At 31.1% G+C, this 19,275-nt stretch overlaps 1 protein-coding gene across 3 annotated transcripts in view; it reads right to left on the bottom strand.

The window, feature by feature from the left end:
* Window positions 1-5,732: 5,732 nt before the first annotated feature.
* LOC145267103 (max dimerization protein 1-like) overlaps window positions 5,733-19,275 on the bottom strand; it is a 217,757-nt gene continuing 204,214 nt past the window's right edge. For all 3 annotated transcript variants that reach the window (XM_080123119.1, XM_080123118.1, XM_080123120.1), the window contains one exon: window positions 5,733-13,895. In XM_080123119.1, the coding sequence (XP_079979245.1) occupies window positions 13,759-13,895 (137 nt within the window). In that variant the 3' untranslated portion in view covers window positions 5,733-13,758. The remainder of the gene's footprint in view (window positions 13,896-19,275) is intronic.

The following is a 19,275-nucleotide window of genomic DNA, read 5'->3' as shown; positions in this document are numbered from 1 at the left end:
GCGGTCCCTAGTCGCATGTATATCTCCGTTAGCGAAGATGACGACGTTAGGTTTTTGAACTTTTTTCAATACAATTACATACAGCAACTGAACTTCCCAAATTGGTCACCCATTGGAGTAATGACCAGATTCAACGTTGCTTAACTTCAGTGATCTGATGGGAACCGGTGCGTCAACCTGATTATGCTGTATTATATATATATATATATATATATATATATATATATATATATATATATATATATATATATAGTTATGCATATATACAAAATAATAACAGTATAACTACATTCCAATTTCCAAATACTTATTTTTTTTTATCAAATTTTGTAAAAATTTCAGCACATTTTTACGCAGAAACAATCACATTATTATTATGTCAACATAGAATCTTTTCATGTGCATATGCTTCTGAAAAAGAATTTTTTTGCTTGGAAAGAATTATGCATACTCTGAAAATATAATTCCATTGAAGATGCATGCTTACCTGGGCTGCCATCTTGGAATATATATATACTAGCATTTCAGTCCGGCTTTGCTCGGGCCCAATGTACTGTTCATAACTTAATATGCATATGTACATATATATATTAAAAAAGTTTGACTCATGTCCAGGTAACCTACATCTAAAATTTCAAATGTTTAGACCAAAAAATGGCAAAGGAGTTTGGTAGAGTCTGCAAAGGTACACCCTTTCAACTTTGACCTGTTTGCAGTCAAATTTCCGCCCGAAAGCTGATTAAAAAGCTCACTGTATGTATGGATTCCCTTTATGTAAAATTTACAATGTTTAAACCCAAACTTAGCTTAATAGTCTTCTAGAGACTGTAAAGGTAAAATCTTTTGAACTTTGACCCTTTGGCAGCCAAATTTTTGCCCCAAAATCGATTAAAACTCTTGCCCTATGTCTTAATACACAATGTAAAATTTCAAATGTTTGGACCAGAAATTGGCTGAGTAATTTGGTAGAGACAGCAGAGATCAAATTTTTTTTTTTAACTTTAACCCGAATTTTGACCCTTTAACATTTGTTTTCGACTCAAATCAAATTAAATTAAAAAGTTGGATCCATGTCCAAGTAATCTACATCTAAAACTTCAAGTGTTTAGACCCAAAATTTACAGTGTTTGGTAGAGTTTTCAAATGTTAAATCGTTGAACTTTGACCCCTTGACAGCCAAATTGACAGGCTAATGAATTAAAAGGATTTTCTTAAATCTCAATATCCCTTATGTCAAATCTCGAGTCTGTAGACTGAAAAATTATTGAGTAGTTTTGTAGGGAAATGTACACAGAAACACACACGTACATATAGACAATTTCACTTTTGTAGATATATAGATGGCTGTGTAGGCAAACTTAAGCGCTTTAATTTTGATGGATATCACATGATCCTGAGGTTGGAATATAGGATTCCAGAGCTAAAAAATTTATATCTGATTCCTCCAAAGTTTTGAAGTCTGTATTGGAAAATTAGATACGATTTTGTTATATTTTAAAACCTAACACTTGCTATGGAGTTTATATGACTGTTTGAAAAATGATTTCATTTGTGGTACCCTAGTGCATCAAAATAGCTCAATATATCGGTTAAAAACATAAAACATAATGTTAGTTCCACGTTTATCTTTACGATTATTGTTTGTATTTCACTTCCTGTTGCTCCTTCGGTTTTAATTTTTTACTGTATCTTTTGTTTATTAAATTATTAGGTGAAGGTACAGAATTGGTTAAGGAAGCCCCTCCCCATGTTAAGAAGGGTTTTTCTCAATAATAACGCTATTATCCAGAAAAAAAACCTATTCTTAACATGAGGAGGGTCACCTGGAAATAAAGTGGAAACAATGGTCATAACAATAACCAGTTCCATTAAAGAACAAGATAGTAGTGATGGGACGATTGCAATATTTTCCCCCAATTCCAATTCTGTTACAATCACTGGTTTTGTTACAATCACCAATTCTGTTACAATCACTGATTCCATACTAAATTTCAGATTTTGATTCATTTACAGATTCCAATTTTTTATAAATCTCTAAATATTTAACTATAGATTTGTCATTTTACCTAAAAAACATGTTAAACGTGCAGATATTTTCTTAAGGGTAACAATACATTTGTCGGGTATAGTCTATACAGATTAGCTTTGCTAATAGTTTGAAATCAGTAAATATTTATTTTAACATTCCTACCAGCAGTGGAAGATTTTATTTTAAACAAAATCAAATAAAAAAGACTGAAAAGAATCGTTTTTTGGCGTCGCAAAATAGGCACAATCCAAATATCAATTGCGATAACCCAAACAGTTCCGATTTTTTCCAATTCCTGATTCTGATTAATCGTCCCAACACAAGATATTAATAATAAATTCATGATGGACCAAAGAAAAAGCGTTCAGAATAAAATAAAATAATACCTCCATGTAATTTACCTGGATTTATCAGTTTATATCAACCAAACAGACAATCAGTGGATTAAAATATCAAACATGAAATTAATATCAGAAATATCCAGAACCCTGTTCAAGAACTTCAAATGTGTGGAACACATTGCCACAGGACTGCTTCTCTGCTCAATATAATGCTCTTCAAGTTCAATGTCAATAAATTCTCCTTTTGAGTAACTGATTACTCTGCCCATCTCATCCTCATTTCCAATCAGGAAGAATTTCCATGAACAGAGTTTCTTTCCAAAAACAGCCCATCATTTCTGCAGTGCTGTTCCATATGATCATCTTAAGTTCAATGTGTTATCAAATAGCCCTCAAACTGTCCTCTTAAATAATCAATACTGCCCAAATCACCATCTTTTCCAATCAAGTAGAATTTCCCAAGAACTTCCTGCCTATGGAACACATTATTACAGTACTGATTCCCTACTGACTACAACATAGTCATCTTCAAACTAAGTGTCAATAAACACTTGTCAGTAATGGTACTATAAGTAATCTCATAGTATTGCTCATCATGCAACTGACAATCTCATTATTCTTTATCCTTAAGTAGCTTTTGGCCTTGTTCAGTTCCGTCTCATCAGTAAAATAAATTTCAATCTGTGACACAAACGAGAAATGCTTATCAAAACCGACAAATTCTGAAGAGAATCGTTTGTGATTCATGAGAGAATTACAATTTTATTACAATTTCTTGCCTTTACGTTTGAGTTATGAAACATACTTCAGCAATTTATGACACAGGTTCAAATCCTGTCATGGGTCGGCATTTTTCTCAAATCTTTATTCAATGTTTCATTTTCCAAATGAGTGTTTTTTTTTTTGTTTTTTTTTTTTTTTTGTGTGTGGTTTGTATGAACTCATAAATAGATGAAATTTATTGTTTATTAAAATATGTATTTATGTATGTTTTAATGTTTTTTTTTTTGTTTTTTATTTTTGTGTGTGGTTTGTATGAACTCATAAATAGAGAAATTTATTGTTTATTAAAATATGTATTTATGTATGTTTTAATGGTTTTTTTGGGGGGTTTTTTTTTTGTGTGTGGTTTGTATGAACTCATAAATAGATTAAATTTATTGTTTATTAAAATATGTATTTATGTATGTTTTAATGGTTTTTTTTTCTGATTTCTCAAAGAAAAGTCTATTTTTCTCTCCAAACAAAGGAGTCAAATTTTCACCTCCAATTTCTCAACAAATACAAAAGTATTTTTCTCTCAAATTTTTCAGTGAAGAAGTGCCCAACTCTCTTCTTCAATTTCTCAACAAATATGAGAGTCTATTTTTCTCTCAAACTTCTCAATAAAGTAGAGTCCAACTTTCCCTCGAATTTCTTAATGAAGGAGACTCAAAATTTCTCAAAAGAGAGTCTAATTTTCCCATTCAATATTTCAATAAAAGATAATCCAATTGTCACAAATGTTTCAATTCATTTTCTAGCTAATTTCTCGATAAGGGACAATTTGTCCATCCAATTTTTTTAATTTCCTAATTGCTTAAATTTACATTAAGATTATATATATATATATATATATATATATATATATATATATGTGTGTGTGTGTGTTAATATTTAAATATTTTTTTAGAAAAAACAATGTTCTTATTAATTTAAATTAGCATAATTTTTGTCAAGAACAAGTACTGACAAATACTCTCGCCTATACTGATATAAACATGCATTATTTTACAACCTGAAATGCATATGTACTCCAGTTTGATATTCAGGATCTTGTTTTAATGTATTAATAAAAATATCTAGGATTTTTTTATTAAATTTTTAACATTTTTGTATTTTTCATATTTGTTTTTTTTTTTTTGTTGCTTACCTTTAAGAGTTTTTGGTGTTGAATTCATTGCTGTGTGTCAAGAGCTCAGCCATAAATTAATCAGAATTATGCTGCCATGATGACCAACGTAATTATATTCTTTTCATTGGCACAATAAATAATATTATCATTTTTTTTTCACATTAAAAAATGGGAGGTGGTTTTAGCACAAGATTATGAATCTTATTTTGAAGGTGTATATATTACCTATGCACTCTCTCTCACACACACAAACACAGACATATGCTTACACACACATATACACACACATATATATATGCATAAATATATACACATACATGCATATATATTTACATATACATACATAAACATATATACACACAAATTTATATACATATATAAAGACAAAGAGAGAGAGAATTTGAATGCCTACTAGACACTATCCTCGAGCGTCTAAGGTTTGTCAGAACAATTTGGCATGAGGATACTTTTCCTGAAAGTAAGGTCCTTAAACTATATCCAGTGGTGAGGCCCAGCTTGCGGGATTTAAGGAGTGTGGAGCCACCCTTTAATTACCATTGCTCCCAGGTCCACTCTGACCCGGAGTGGTAGTACCTGTTAGGGTCCCAACTATGAGTTAAATAGAAACCAGCTTGAAAACAACAAATATATTCTATCAAAAAATTTTTCTTCAAAATTTTTTGATTCGGCATTAAATAACCCAAAAAGGGTTGATATGCCGTAAAACAAAAACAATCAACCAATCTGACTTAATATTCAAAATCACATAGTAATCGCAACACAAAAAAGATCTCCTCGGTATGGCTAGCCAACACTAGCTTTTACGAGGAATGGTGCACTTTCTCTAAGTGATGTTACCTCAAGTAATAGCAAGAAGATGGATACTCCACCAGATTAGATAAAATCTTGTCCTTGAATCCAGTAAGACCAAGAGACCTAAATGAAAGATATGCTACAACGTATGAAAATGGTTAATTGGGGAAAGAAAAATTACATCCCCAACTTCTTTACTAACACGATGTTTGATAAAACACAACTTTCTATGCATTCCATATACGGATCAAGTGTTAGTCCTAGGAAAGAGGGCCCCTTGACTTCTGAGAACTTTGAAGTAAAATGAAACACACATATACACATGCATACATATATAATACACACATAAAATGTATGCGTCAATTTTTGTGAATTTCTCAGTGGTGCAGACTATACAGCTGGAACCCACATTTGGTATATTTATCACTATCATAGATCTTATACCAAATAATGTAATACCTAATAGGGTCGCCTGGGCGATGTTTTGTCATGCGATTGGTTTGATTGCTTATTTGAGTATTTATGAGATTTTAAAACTGGAGGAAATCAATGTTTGTGTTTTTTTTTTTTCATTGCTTTCTTTTTTTAAAAGAAATATTTCAATTTTTCTTTTTGTACATGAATAATAAAAACAATAATAATAAAAAAGAAATAATTATCAATAATAACATTTATTACTTTACAACTGTTTTTTTTTTTTCATTCTTTTCAACGGATATTAATATACCACGTGACATTTAGCGTAAGTTTTTGATCACTTGTTTTCTGAGGCGTCCCCTCCATCTCAAATAATTTACAAAAAAAAAAGTTAAAAAAATAAAATCATAATAAAAAAAAATTATACAAATTAGATATTGTTTTTTTTTTTGCAGTACTTAAAAAAAGGGGGGGGACAAAATAAATAAAAAAAAAAATTACCCCTAAAAGTTCTTTCGTCTAAAAGTCACAAGGAAATGTTTCAGAATGTTGAATAAAAATAAATTAAATAAATTAAATAAAAAAACTGAGACTTGAGGATTTCTTTTTTTGTTTGGTGTTTTTTTTTTTTCTTTCTCTTTCTTGTTCTTCTCCAATTCCTGTGGAATCATCCGTGGTTGAATCTTCCGAATGACATGACAAGAAAATAAATCCTTGGAACAAAAGAGTCAAATCCTTTAAAATCATCGTTCTTAATGGCAATAAGAAGTGGATAAGGAATTTGTTGGAGATTCTCGATTTAACAATTGATGTTTTTGCAGTTGTTCACTATAGGGGAGGGGAGGGATTGACAGCAGGTGTTTGAAATTGAAAAGCATTGTGTTTGGATCTAGATTTATTTACCTATGGCCGTATACAACAAGAGACAAGTGTGGGCCAAGAGAAGCGATCGAACCCTGAACTCTGAAAGTAACAAGATAGTTTTCTACCTTCATCTATTTTCCTGTTTTTTGGGGGGGTTTTTTTTTTGCATGTTTTTCTATTCTCAAAGATATGTACGACTATATTCATGAAAGAAAAATGTAGTAAAATATTACGAACCTTTATACTTGTTCCTCAATAAAGTTATACCATAGCATAGTTTAAAGTCAGTTTGGGAGCAAAAACGAGCTTACATGTGCATGAGGAGAAAATTCAGAGCATACTTGACTAAAATTCAAGCTATCATATGAACACTGTCTTCAGAGATAATGAAACATTTAAGGTAGATTTTTATCATTAAATAATAAGTAGATATAACTATGGTGTGTTATTTTAAAATATTCATAGTTTTATTACTATTTAATTTATATTTTTTAATAACTCTTTAAAAATGTCAGCAGACTACTTTATTTTTGAAGTTGATTCTCATAGAAATCACTTTTAACTATACAGAAGAATTGGGGGTTTTATATATTGTTAAACATTTATATATATATATATATATATATATATATATATATATAAATATAAATAATGGTTGAGTATATATATAACAATAATAAATAATGAAAAACAAAGCTTGTCTTTAGACCTTACTTCAGTTTAAAAGCCAACCCAATTACCAGAAATACATTCTTTGTAACATATATATATATATATATATATATATATATATATATATATGGCAAAGTAGGGATGAAATAAAAACTTTGACTGACTTGTTTTCAATACATCTTCGATTATTAGGCAATCTCATCTTTTAAAACAGGGGGTCAAGGGTGATAACATATGTTCAAACAGAAAATTACCATACCGCATTATTATATAGATGATCGCTTGGATTTGTTCCAGATTCACACTTTTGATATTTTGTTGCATACCTCATGCCATTAAAAATAATATATATATATATATATATATATATATATATATATACCACTAGTGAATATATCTTTACACTTTACTGCAGTTTCATGGCAGACTAAACAGTCAAAACGTAGTCTTGTCACATACATGTGTGCATAGTTATATTGAATTCCAAACTCGGATGCAAATACATACAAAATATGAATCTATAGTATAGCATTAAAGTATTATTTATTGTTAAAAAACTATCTGAAAGCATATTGAGCACTGTGTGCAATAACTGCTGTCTTGGTTTGGCTCTGTTCCGATTGCTACGTGTTGAATTCTCATGTTATTTATATATATATTTATATATATATATATATATATATATATATATATATATAATATTATTTATAATGTGTGTGTGAGAGAAAATGTATATATATATATATATATATATGTATGTATATATATATATATATATATATATATATATATATATATATATATGCATGTGCTTTTATAAAATCATTGTTGATGTGCATATATTGATGGAAATGCCTCAGCCATGCATCCTTAGGAAAGTCGCGCAACACTCGACTCATTAGAACGCAACATATCCAAAGCTAATATATCTGTGTGCATATATTAACAAGAACTTTTTAAAAATATGTGCCTTTTTATTCCAGATAATCTAGAAATATCAAGATGGCATTCAACTAAGGTCAGACAGGTGTCTGCATAATACATGCACACACATGAAATAATGCACATGCACGCACGCACATGAAATAATACACATACACGCATACACACCCAAACCCATATAAAATAATACATTTACACGCACACACATGAAATACTGGCACTGATTTATTTTGTTAGAATATCAAAATAAAAATATTAAAAATAAAATTATGAATACAAGATCATTCCAAAAATTTCTAAGACTCCCACAAGATTTTAGGTATAAATTTCCTTTTATCATTTTAATTATTCAGATGATTTTGCAATTTTGGATGTAATATGGTGCAGCAATTTTTTGGTCAACTTAATCTTTGACCTTCTTTAATCATTTCTTTTCAAATGTGGAATTTTTTAGGCCAAATTCAGGAATCTATCCGGAATTTTGATTCCAAGTTTGGCATATTAGCATTGAACTACTATTATCATCTTGAACGTCATTCTTACAACATTTCAGACAATGTAACCTCCAACTTTCCTCTGGTATATCTTGTTGAACTCAGGAATCTTCATAATCAATTTGGGAATCCGTATCGAATTTTGAATGGAAACATTTAGTAATTTGTAAGATTGGCATAAAGTTTACCGAATTTGGCACGAAGATTATCAACAAGAAGTACCTAAACAGGTTACATCAGCTGAAATGATGCGTCAATAACATCCCAGATGAGAACACTAGTTCACACAATCCAGATTATTAATCTTTATCTCAAAAATTTCTAAAACATAAAATGATCACCTGGCATGAATGGTTACTTCAGCTCATCAAACCAATACTAATATTATGGTTAAGCAGTTGAAGTACTTGTCCCCGTAAAGTGGTATGTTATTTTTTAAAAAAATAATTTAAACATACTTTGTGGGTGATGCATAGAATTTTTTGAAATAGGCTCAAATATTTGGGTTTTGTTGGAAGGAGTATTTTGTGTAAAAAGGCTCAGCGAGATCTTATTCCATCAACAACAAAAAAAAAAAAAAAAGAGAAGCTGTTATCTACAAAAAAAAAAAAAAAATCAGAAATGGGTTGTTTTTAATTTCAAATGGATGATAATTAAAAAAAAAAAAAAAAGAGAAATAGAATGTTTTTCTTTTTATAAACTTTGATTTTGTTTGTATATCTACATCAGAGTGAGGATGACTTTTTGTCAGGACCAGCTGATTAATGATGATGATATTATTATCAACATCATGTTTTTTTTTAGTCAAATTGCGGTTATAGTTTAACATATGAACATAATAACAGATTTACTCTTTTTTATATTGATGATGGAATATACATGCATATATATTATATATATTTTATCAAATTCGTCCAAATTCACACTAAAAATGGGTTCAAACTCAAGTGTTTATATACTAAAACCCAAAATATATAATTTAATAAATATTCTGAATTTATTTCTAAAACCATCTGCATTGTTTCTGCCTATATCAATTTGATTGGAAATAAAGGTTCACTAAGGAAGCCTTTTGAAAACAGGTTATGAGTTTATTATTCATTTATTTATTGCGGACAATCCTTATCTTTTAGTTGTTGTATTTTGCCCATTATGCCTCTGGCCTTCGTCGGATAGGAACTCTGAATCTCCTTACACCATTCTCAGCAATTACTGCCTTCCATAGTTGTTGTCATCTTTTTGCCAATGGAAGGCAGTCATTGCTGAAAATGCAGTTCCTATCCTATCGTGGTTGCCATCTGACAAAGGCCAGAGGAGTAGTTGGCCAAAATGTTGTAAAATAACAACTAAACAATAATAGTTCGCAATAAATAAATGATTAAATAATAAATAAATAATAAATAAATGAATAAATAATAAATAAATAAATGATTAAATAAGAAATAAATAATAAATGAATAAATAAAACTCATTTCAATAATAAATTCCAATTGGTTAAATAAGTTTATTATTTATCAAGAAAAAATGCAGCAGAAACAATTATATGAATAAAGATGTTTTTTATAAAGTAAACTTAGAATATCTATTAAATTGTGTGTGTGTGTGTGTGCGCACGCGTGTGTGTTGAAAAGAAAATGTAAACTTTTGGCTAAGCTGAAGGAAAACTTACAGAACAAGCACATAACACTGGTTTTATAGAGCCTGAACCAACTTCATAACATGACACTAGTCTGTCGCCGGTTTCATTTGCTGCAATGGTGCCTAGTTATATAACTTTGTTAACAATACCTAGTGTTCCCCAAATGGTCACCCATCTCCATCTAAGTACTAATTAGGTTCAATGTTGCTAAACTTTGCTGATCCAACAAGAACCAGTCCATCAACATTGTTTGACTGTAAACCGTGTGTGTGCGAATGCGTGTGTGTGTATGTATATTCAACAGACTACTCATAACCAAATATGTGTATGGTGGTTGTATGCATATATTTGTAGAGGTTTGTATAGAACAAGAGTGTTAAAGCTGTCAGTGTGTGTGTTGTGGAGGGGGGGGGGGTCTTGAAAATTCTTTTACCGTTTTCAAATGTTTTAAAAACAAAATCTTTGAAATTTCCAGCATTTTTTTAAATAATAATAATGATGATAATAATAATAATGATAATAATAAGGACTAAAAATTAGGTTTAAAAAATGATTTTTGCATGTTTGGCCATCCATATATATTCAGATTATTTCATAGAAAGAGGAAGAAAGAAAAATCCCAATATTCGTCTAAATCCCCTACTATGTTTTCAAGTGGTCACCATCATTAAAATGAGAAGATATTGGTCACAATATTAGTGAAGGTATTTTTTTTTTCTTCTGTTTCTTGTGAGGAGTAGGGGTGGGGCATGGTACTTTTTAGAAGCTAGTAGAAAGGTTTAATGGTGGGGTGGGGGAGTAGAGGGTTTGTGTGCTCACCCCTCTTTTTTTTCTTTTTTTTTTTTTAATATACCATCGCTGCCTTTGTGGGGGAGGGGGGTTAGAAATGATTTTGAATATTTAACCATAAAATATCTTTCTTTTTTTTTTTTTTTTTTAAATAGAGTATAAAGAAATGCATGATGCTGCATTTAATTTTTTTTTTAATTTTCAATGTCATTTTTTTTTTAATTTTTTAAATTATTTTTTGAAGTTTTTAATTTTTTTTTTAATTGGATGGAAAGACTATAACAATTTTTTTTTGAAATTTCACTTTTTTAAATTTTCAACTTTTTTTTAAAATTATTATATTTTTAAAATTTTTTTTTTCTTTTACAACCTTTGTGAGATAACTGGACTTTTGGGCCAGTATTAGCTTGTAATATCCGAGTTTCAGCGTGAGAGGTAAGAGGGAAGGGGGTTAAACAACAGAAACAATATTTATGTATTTATACTGCTTTTTTTGGTATTTTTTTAAAATACTTTGGGGATTTTCTTTCTTTTTAATTGTGAGATTTCCAAGAAGTGAAAATCTTGAAAAATATTTGAAATTTTCAAGATTTAAAAAAAAAAAAAGGAAAAAAAAATATTTTATTTATATTTTTTTATTTTTTTAAATATAATTAAAGGTATTTTATTTTTTAAATAATTTTTTTTTAAATTAATTATAGATTTTTCATATATATATTATATATACATATGTATATATATTAAGAAAGAGATTTTTTTCAAACTTTCATTTTTTTTTATAGATTTTATATTCACATATTTTATAAATAAGTATTTTTTAGTTTTTCTTCAGTATTATCCTCATATTAGTCATTATTATTTTTATCATTATCAGTGTTTTTGATATAACAATTCTCACTATGTATTGTAAATACAAGTCTGGTTTTATGTTAAATAGATTTGTTATTGTGTAGAAAAATAATATTGCAAGTTTCAATGAAAATAAACAAACAATTTGCTTTTTTATTTAATATTTTAAAACGTTCTTTGTGAATTAAAACAGGCAGCCATCTTGAAAACTAAATTTATAATTATAATTCAAGAGAAGATAACTCAATCAGCTTAAATCGTGGCTTAATCTGTCTAAGTTATCTTCTCTTGAACCTAATTACTAAATTTGCTTCGAGTGAGAGTTTAAAATTTCAATCTAATTAAAAAACAAAATTACAGAAAAACCTTTATGATGTACGTACCTATCATTCAACAAAAATGTCATGTTCCAAAAATCACAAACTGATCAAATATTTTTTTTTTAATTAAGAAAATCAAATTTTATGAGAAAGCAAGGATTTTATGTCTTGATCTGCCATTTAATTAATAAAGTGGTTACCTCTACCTTAACAACCTCTCCAGAAATAAGATACAAAAATCAGCCTTGTAATGGCTGATATATTATTAATTGCTAAAAATTGTAAAACAATGATTTTCTATATAAAATATCTACTCAATAAATTTACATAATTTTTGGAATATGACATTTTTGTTCTGTTATGAGTACGTATATAAACATTTTTCTGTATTTTTTTATTTTTTTTTAATTTGGTTGAATTCTGAACTTGCACTTTGCTTCATTTATCTCCTCTACAGCAAGTTAGACCCTAGGTCAAGTGTGGTTTTGAAAAGCCAGCGCACTAGAAGTGTACTCTGGCCCACAAAAAAATGCCTCAGCAGTCTTGTCAGCATTTGCCCGTAAAACTGGAGTGTGTAAGCAACCTGACATCCAGTTGTAAGGTTCTGGTGGGGAGATAACAACTATACAATGTGTGTAAATATCCCCACTAGACCATCCGTAAAATGTTGACTAGTGTAGCAGCACGTCCAGGGGCGATAGACGAGAAATAACTGATGGAAATAAGTCACATACCTTCCACTATGATTATGCAATCAGTACAGCTATGTACTTAGAAAATGGAGTTGTTAAACTTGACAGTGATATGGGACAAAAAGTTATTAGCAAAAAAGCTTAACTTTTCTCAAAGGGAGAAAGTAAAGCCTGGGAAAGTGAACCTCCAAGAACATAACAGAACCACATCACAGCTTAACAGAAATAAAGCCGTTATCTTTAAAATTGTCCAGACTGTTGGGCTGACTTTGGAGAACATATCCTTAACTTGGTAGGAATAGTAACAAAACCACAATCAAACTACTTGTCACGGACAAATCCTTAGCTGACACGAGCAACACCTACTGTGCCTGTTTGCTTCTTGCAAATATGATAGATGGTAGCAATTTATAAACACTTTTTCGGAAGATGAAAAAATTTGAAAATCTTAAATGAAACAAATTGCTTGTTTCATTTCAGTGAAGCTCAAAACATTATTTTCCGACACAATAACAAATCTATGAAACAAGAGAGACTCATACGTACGGTACTTAGCAAGAATTGTTATGTCTCGGAGAATCCGATTATCATCATTATTATTGTTGTGGTTGTTGTGGTTGTTGTCATCTCGCTTTGCAAATAATATATATCATAGCTTTTTCAAATAGATTACTGCTTTTTTTTCATGGATAGTTTTCAAAGTTCCTTGTTTGACGTAGATCAAAGATTTTGTTGCTAGATGACATTGTGAAAGAAAGAAAAGGGGGATTGTTGGGGGAAGGAGAGAAATGAAAACGTTTTGTTTACAAGCTAATTGTCATAGTGGCATATAATACCTCGCGTGTGACTGTTTGGCAATAAACTCTGGTACACATATCCAATTATGTAGCAACGGTTTCATTGAAAAGTCTTTCAAACAATTGTCATCATCATCATCGTAGTCGTCATCATCATCGTCATCGTAATGAATATGAACATTTTTATCACTGGTTCTCTCAGAGAGTCATAGTGACGAGGAAGGGGTTCGGTTTCCAAGGGTCAGCTGCCCAGTTCCGTTAACGTAGCCTTCACTGTCGATGCTACTCCGATCCTCGCTATCATCGCTTTGCGTACTGTTATAGCCTAAGATATCAACATCATCTGAAAGAAAGAAAGAAAACGTATTAAGAATAATAAAAAAGGGAAAAGTAAAGATGTTGCAAGAAACAAAGAGAATATTTGGTTTTAGCAGAGGCAAAAAGGCGATAACAGAATTATATTTCGTTTTCTATACTAGAAATTATACTGAGTTTATAACACTATAATACGAATGGAGATTATAATGACTGGCCGAGATCAAGACTTGATGACGAATGCTTTTAAGGAAATGAGTGGTCTCAGCAATGACAACAAGTACACATTCATTCACACAAAAGTAGAGAGTCTGAACCATGTGACATCTTTTTATTGAATTTTTTAAATTTCATTTTCACCCCAAACAAGGCACAGTGCCACTTTCAAGTAGGGGGCTACTATCGGGGACGTAAGTTGCAGTGATGTTATGAAGGGAGAGGAGTAGGAAGATGTCTGTTCACATTACACTTGAACTTCTGCATGTCAGTACAGTTGGAAAAGCAGAATCCCAGAAGGGAGTTCCAAAGTCTAGCAGTTCTGGGGAAGAAACTATTGGAGTAGAAGGCTTTCTTACATCTGGGGATCTCTACTGTGTAGGGGTGGGATTTGGCTGCTTGTCAGGTTGTCAGGGGTATTTATGTCAAGGGGGTACAAATGCTTGTAGTTCTATTGAAGCATTCACCGTTAAAATACTTGTAGAACAGGCAGAGGGATGCAACATTTCATCGATGGAACAGAGGCTGAAGCCTAGATGACAGTTCAGGGCCTATCAGATTGGCAAACCTATAGTAGCAGATACACCAGTTCAAATATAACAGTACTCCAGACATGGGCAAATGGTGGCCTTATAGAGGTTCAAGATACTTTCACGTGAAAGTAGCTTTCTAGTACAGCAGAGAGAGCCACCTTCTTCGCAGCAGCCTTGGCAATGCTCTCATATGTATTTGTTTCAATTCATGTTCCCTGTAAATGTTAGCCAAGGAGTTTAAAGGAAGTATTTTCAGGTCATGGCTTTTTGGCCATTGCTATTGGTGGTAGCAAAGGTTTCTTGTAATTATTGAAGGAAAGAAGCTTAGTCTTAGCAGCATTGACCAGTGACCACCCATTTTTGTCCCGATTCCATTACAGATTGGCAGTCTTCCTCTAGTATTTCTGCAATTTCCGTAGATATGTATTCATTTGTTTTTCCCTTGTGCCTGTTATAGAGTGTGGTGTCATCAACAAATATACCAATCCAGAGACAATTTTATCAGGGAAGTCATTTATGAATATTAGGAATAATTAAGGTCCCAGGAGAGACCCCTGAGGTACTCCCGCATTTGTCATATTGTTTAGATGTACGATTGTCGAGGACAACCTGGATTCTTCTCTCACTTAATGAGGATTTAATTACGTTATGTATTCTTCCAGTAATACCATATGATCTGATTTTCCTCAAAAGAACATCATGCCATACTGTCAAAAGCCTTAGATATATCGAGGGCTACCACTCTATTCCCCTGCTTTGTCCAGTGAACGGTATATATGCTCATAGATTACAGTTAGGATATCTGCTGTGAAACGGGCTTCCTTGGAACATGTTTACCAGAAAGAACAGTTGGAAATAAGTCATACACCATCCACTATGATCATGTAATTCCTACAACTAGATACCTAGGAAACAAAGCTGTTAAACCTGACATAATGATCATTAATATGTTAATACAGGGGGGAAGGAGTAACAACTCTAGTTAAAGTCAAGGTCTTCAATGATGCTGACTTAAATAGAGCTGCGAGTGAAACGACTATGAAATGCCAAGGTCTTATGTGCAACATAAAAAGAAAATGGAATTTTAACAAAATCTCAATCATTTGAGTGATTGGATTCATGAAAAAGAATTTTTAAAACTATTTGAATTTTCATCAAAGGCTTTGATTTTCTTTACTCCATTTGCGTAAAACTTAATCTAAATATTCCCCACATTACAATTCCTTGCACTATGCACAAAAATTCACTACCAATCTGTACATTTTCATCAAAATGTCTGCATCTGTCACTAAATGTGGTAAATATGAGCGCACCATTACAATCTGTTTTTCTGCATATTGAAAGATTCATCCTGTCTGTAAAATTCAGGTTTTGCAATTGCCAATAACTAGCAATTGCCAATACCTAGAAATTGCCAATAACTAGCAATTGCCAATAACTAGAAATTGCCAATAACTAGCAATTGCCAATACCTAGAAATTGCCAATAACTAGCAATTGCCAATAACTAGCAATTGCCAATACCTAGCAGTTGCAAAGTATTTGTAATTACCAATACTTTGTGATTACTAATAATAGTATAAAGAACCTGCTGTTATTTATTAATTGAAACAAATTTACTTGATACAAAATATTATTCTTGTCAGAAACCTATAATTGCACTGGAATTACATATTTGTACCCTACAATTATCTATTATCCATTCAGCTACTTAACTATAGAACCACAAATATATATATATATATATATATATATATATATATATATATATATATATATAATTGATGCAGAACATGAAACTTAAGACAGTAATTGTCTGTAGAGATGTTTCAATCATAATGTACCATAAGCCTGACGGATTCTCACAAGAATGAAACACAGAATATTCTGTATAGCTTAATTGCCATATATAATTTCATAATTTACTATATATATACATATATATATATATATATATATACACACACACACACAACCACAATATATACATTATATATCTATATTATACATATGCACACATTCTTGTTGCGTGACAAGGGAAAATATTATGCTTACTTTGTTCTGATTATTTTGAAATGGTGTCAAATCAACCAGAAATGATACAAAAATAAATAACAAGTCCATTGTGTTGCAGAATTCTTTTAATATATAGTTTTGTTGTTGTTGCTGCAATTGTTTTCTTTAACAGTTGTGATCATTGTTGTACGCAACCCTGTTCCATTTTATATCCTTTACTCTGACGCACTAGTTGTTAAAAGGAGAAACATTTTATCATACAATGGTCTCCTTGTTTGACCAAAGCTATAAACAAATTCGCCATATTTGCTTTAGTGGTGTCATACAACCTTTCACTGATATGACTAATATGTATGAGGACAATGCTAAAGTTATGGTTGATTAATGCAACTTTCATTTGTCTAAGAGTACATAAAACTTTCTGTTGAATTATTTCATGTCGAAATAATTCTTTGTATAATTATCGGACATGGCTGTGGTAATACGGATGCGGACTGACAACCTGGGTGGGAGGTAATCAAATCCTGTTGCATCACTTTTATTATTATCAAAATTAAAGTTTTGATCCTTCTATTTATTTTCCTCCCCACGAGGGCAAAGTTGAACACAAGGTAGGTTTTTAATGTAGGGAAAATTCAGGCACTCTGGTATTAGAACAAAAATAAAAATTGCCTCACTCTAGAAAGATTTCTTCCCTGATTAGAGACAGAATAAACTAAATATTGAAAGAACAACGAGAAGGCTTAGAAACAGTGAAATGAAAAATATATTAACAAAAAACACAGAAACATATTGGTTGAGTGAGACTCCTCTCAACTGGAAGGACAAAGTAAGGTTACAACCCTCTGAGTCTCAGGTCCAGTTAGCTCGATAGCAGAAGCTGGTTACCGGAAGTGACATCAGGGATAGTCCATTGTCAGAATCTGTAGGTGCCACCCCAACACTAAGTATAGCAATAGAACAGATACTACACTTTCCTTCTTTGGAGAAGGGCGCATAGTATACTTAGTTCATTCTCAGCCTCCTTTTTTTCTTTTCAAGAAACAATAGAAACTCACTGAAAAGGTCTTGCATGATGATGCATTTATAGTTAAGCAGGGGTAAACTAATTGCATTTCTTTTGACCTGTTATTGCTTGAGACCAGTAGTAAGGAGAAAGATAACTTGAAACAATGCTGGGATAAGCAGAGAGATGGTGCTATTTTACAAATTTGTTTTTCTTTTATATCAATGAAAGCTTGAGAGTCTGATCTATCGTATCAATCGGTGTAATGAGATTAGGGCAGAGTAATCAAAAAAGCAGGATTGTAAATGCAAATATAACAACATTTAAGTCAGAAAATATGCAATTCAAGAACAAAAAGACATCACATTGTAAAAGATTAAAAAGTCGTTTATATATATAGATAGATAGACAGACAACTTTTTAATCTTAAAAGCATATGGTTGTGCATAAAGACAGTATTTCTCATCCTGATCCAATCAACCTTGTTAAGACTGACTTTTTTTGTGTATCATTTCTGTTATCCTTGTACATTGATTGCCAGCCTTCAAAGCCACCTGTGGACACATGAGAGGCTTTTTGATGCAGAACATGAAAATTGAGACAGCAATCATCTGTAGAGATGCTGCAATCATGCATGTATCGACGTAATCATGTTGATACACCGGTTCTTGTCAGATCTCCGAAGTTAAGCAACATTGAGACTAGCAGATAGGTGACCAATTGGAAATTCTAAGCATCGTATATGCTCTCAACTTATCTTGGCATTGTTTTCCGTCATCCTGAATCTCCACTTGCCACTAGTATTCAACAATGCCGACTCAGGAGAGGTGTGGTTGGAGATTGTGCAACTGTTGCCACAAAAATTTTATGCGCAGGCATCTTTACAGTGGGTATCCATAGTCTGTGAAGACCGAAGGAAGCTGCTTATATATGTATCTCACTCTATCTCTCTCTATATATACATATATATGCATGTAGATTTTAATATAAATGAATAAAAAATATAATGTTCAATCGTAGGTTCTACAAGAGCAAATATAAATTATTTTATTAAAGTACTGTACATTACGTTATCTGTTGAGGTTACTCAGATTTCATCAATCTGGCCATCTTAGATTTAGGATAAAATCGGTAATCACAGAAAGATTCTTCAGTCTCCTTTGTTATTGAAGATTCCAAAATCCGGTTTAAGAATGATACCCTGGATGAATTTTGACTGTGTTTGCTTTTTTCTGTATCCCAAGTAAAAGATATCCAGAGATATATGCTGTTTTTTTTTTTTTTTTTTTTTTTTTTTTTACTCAAAATGCAAGTGAATCTAGAGACGAGAAACCTGGGGTAACATTGCATAGGTAGTATGTAAATATGTACACATACACACAGATATAACAATGTTTGGTGATTGTGCAGTATAGTTAACTAAAAAAAAATGGTGAAAAAAAACAAATTGACAGCAAATAAATTTTTATCAAATGGAAAAAAAAAATCTAATCTTCTATAGATCTGTATACTTTTCATTTCTGCAATTTTTTTAAGTGTTTGTTTTATCAGATTTTGTATCGCAACCTAAAACGCTTGTAAAAACAACATGAATAGTCATGTGAGGGTAAATGGCTTAGTGCTAAGTATTTTGAAATA

Source organism: Euprymna scolopes, chromosome 42 (assembly GCF_053919585.1).
Source record: "Euprymna scolopes isolate OS-2025 chromosome 42, ASM5391958v1, whole genome shotgun sequence".
Lineage (NCBI taxonomy): Eukaryota > Metazoa > Mollusca > Cephalopoda > Sepiida > Sepiolidae > Euprymna > Euprymna scolopes.
Note: the sequence above shows the minus strand (reverse complement) of the source record. Positions and strands in the feature narration are given on the sequence as shown.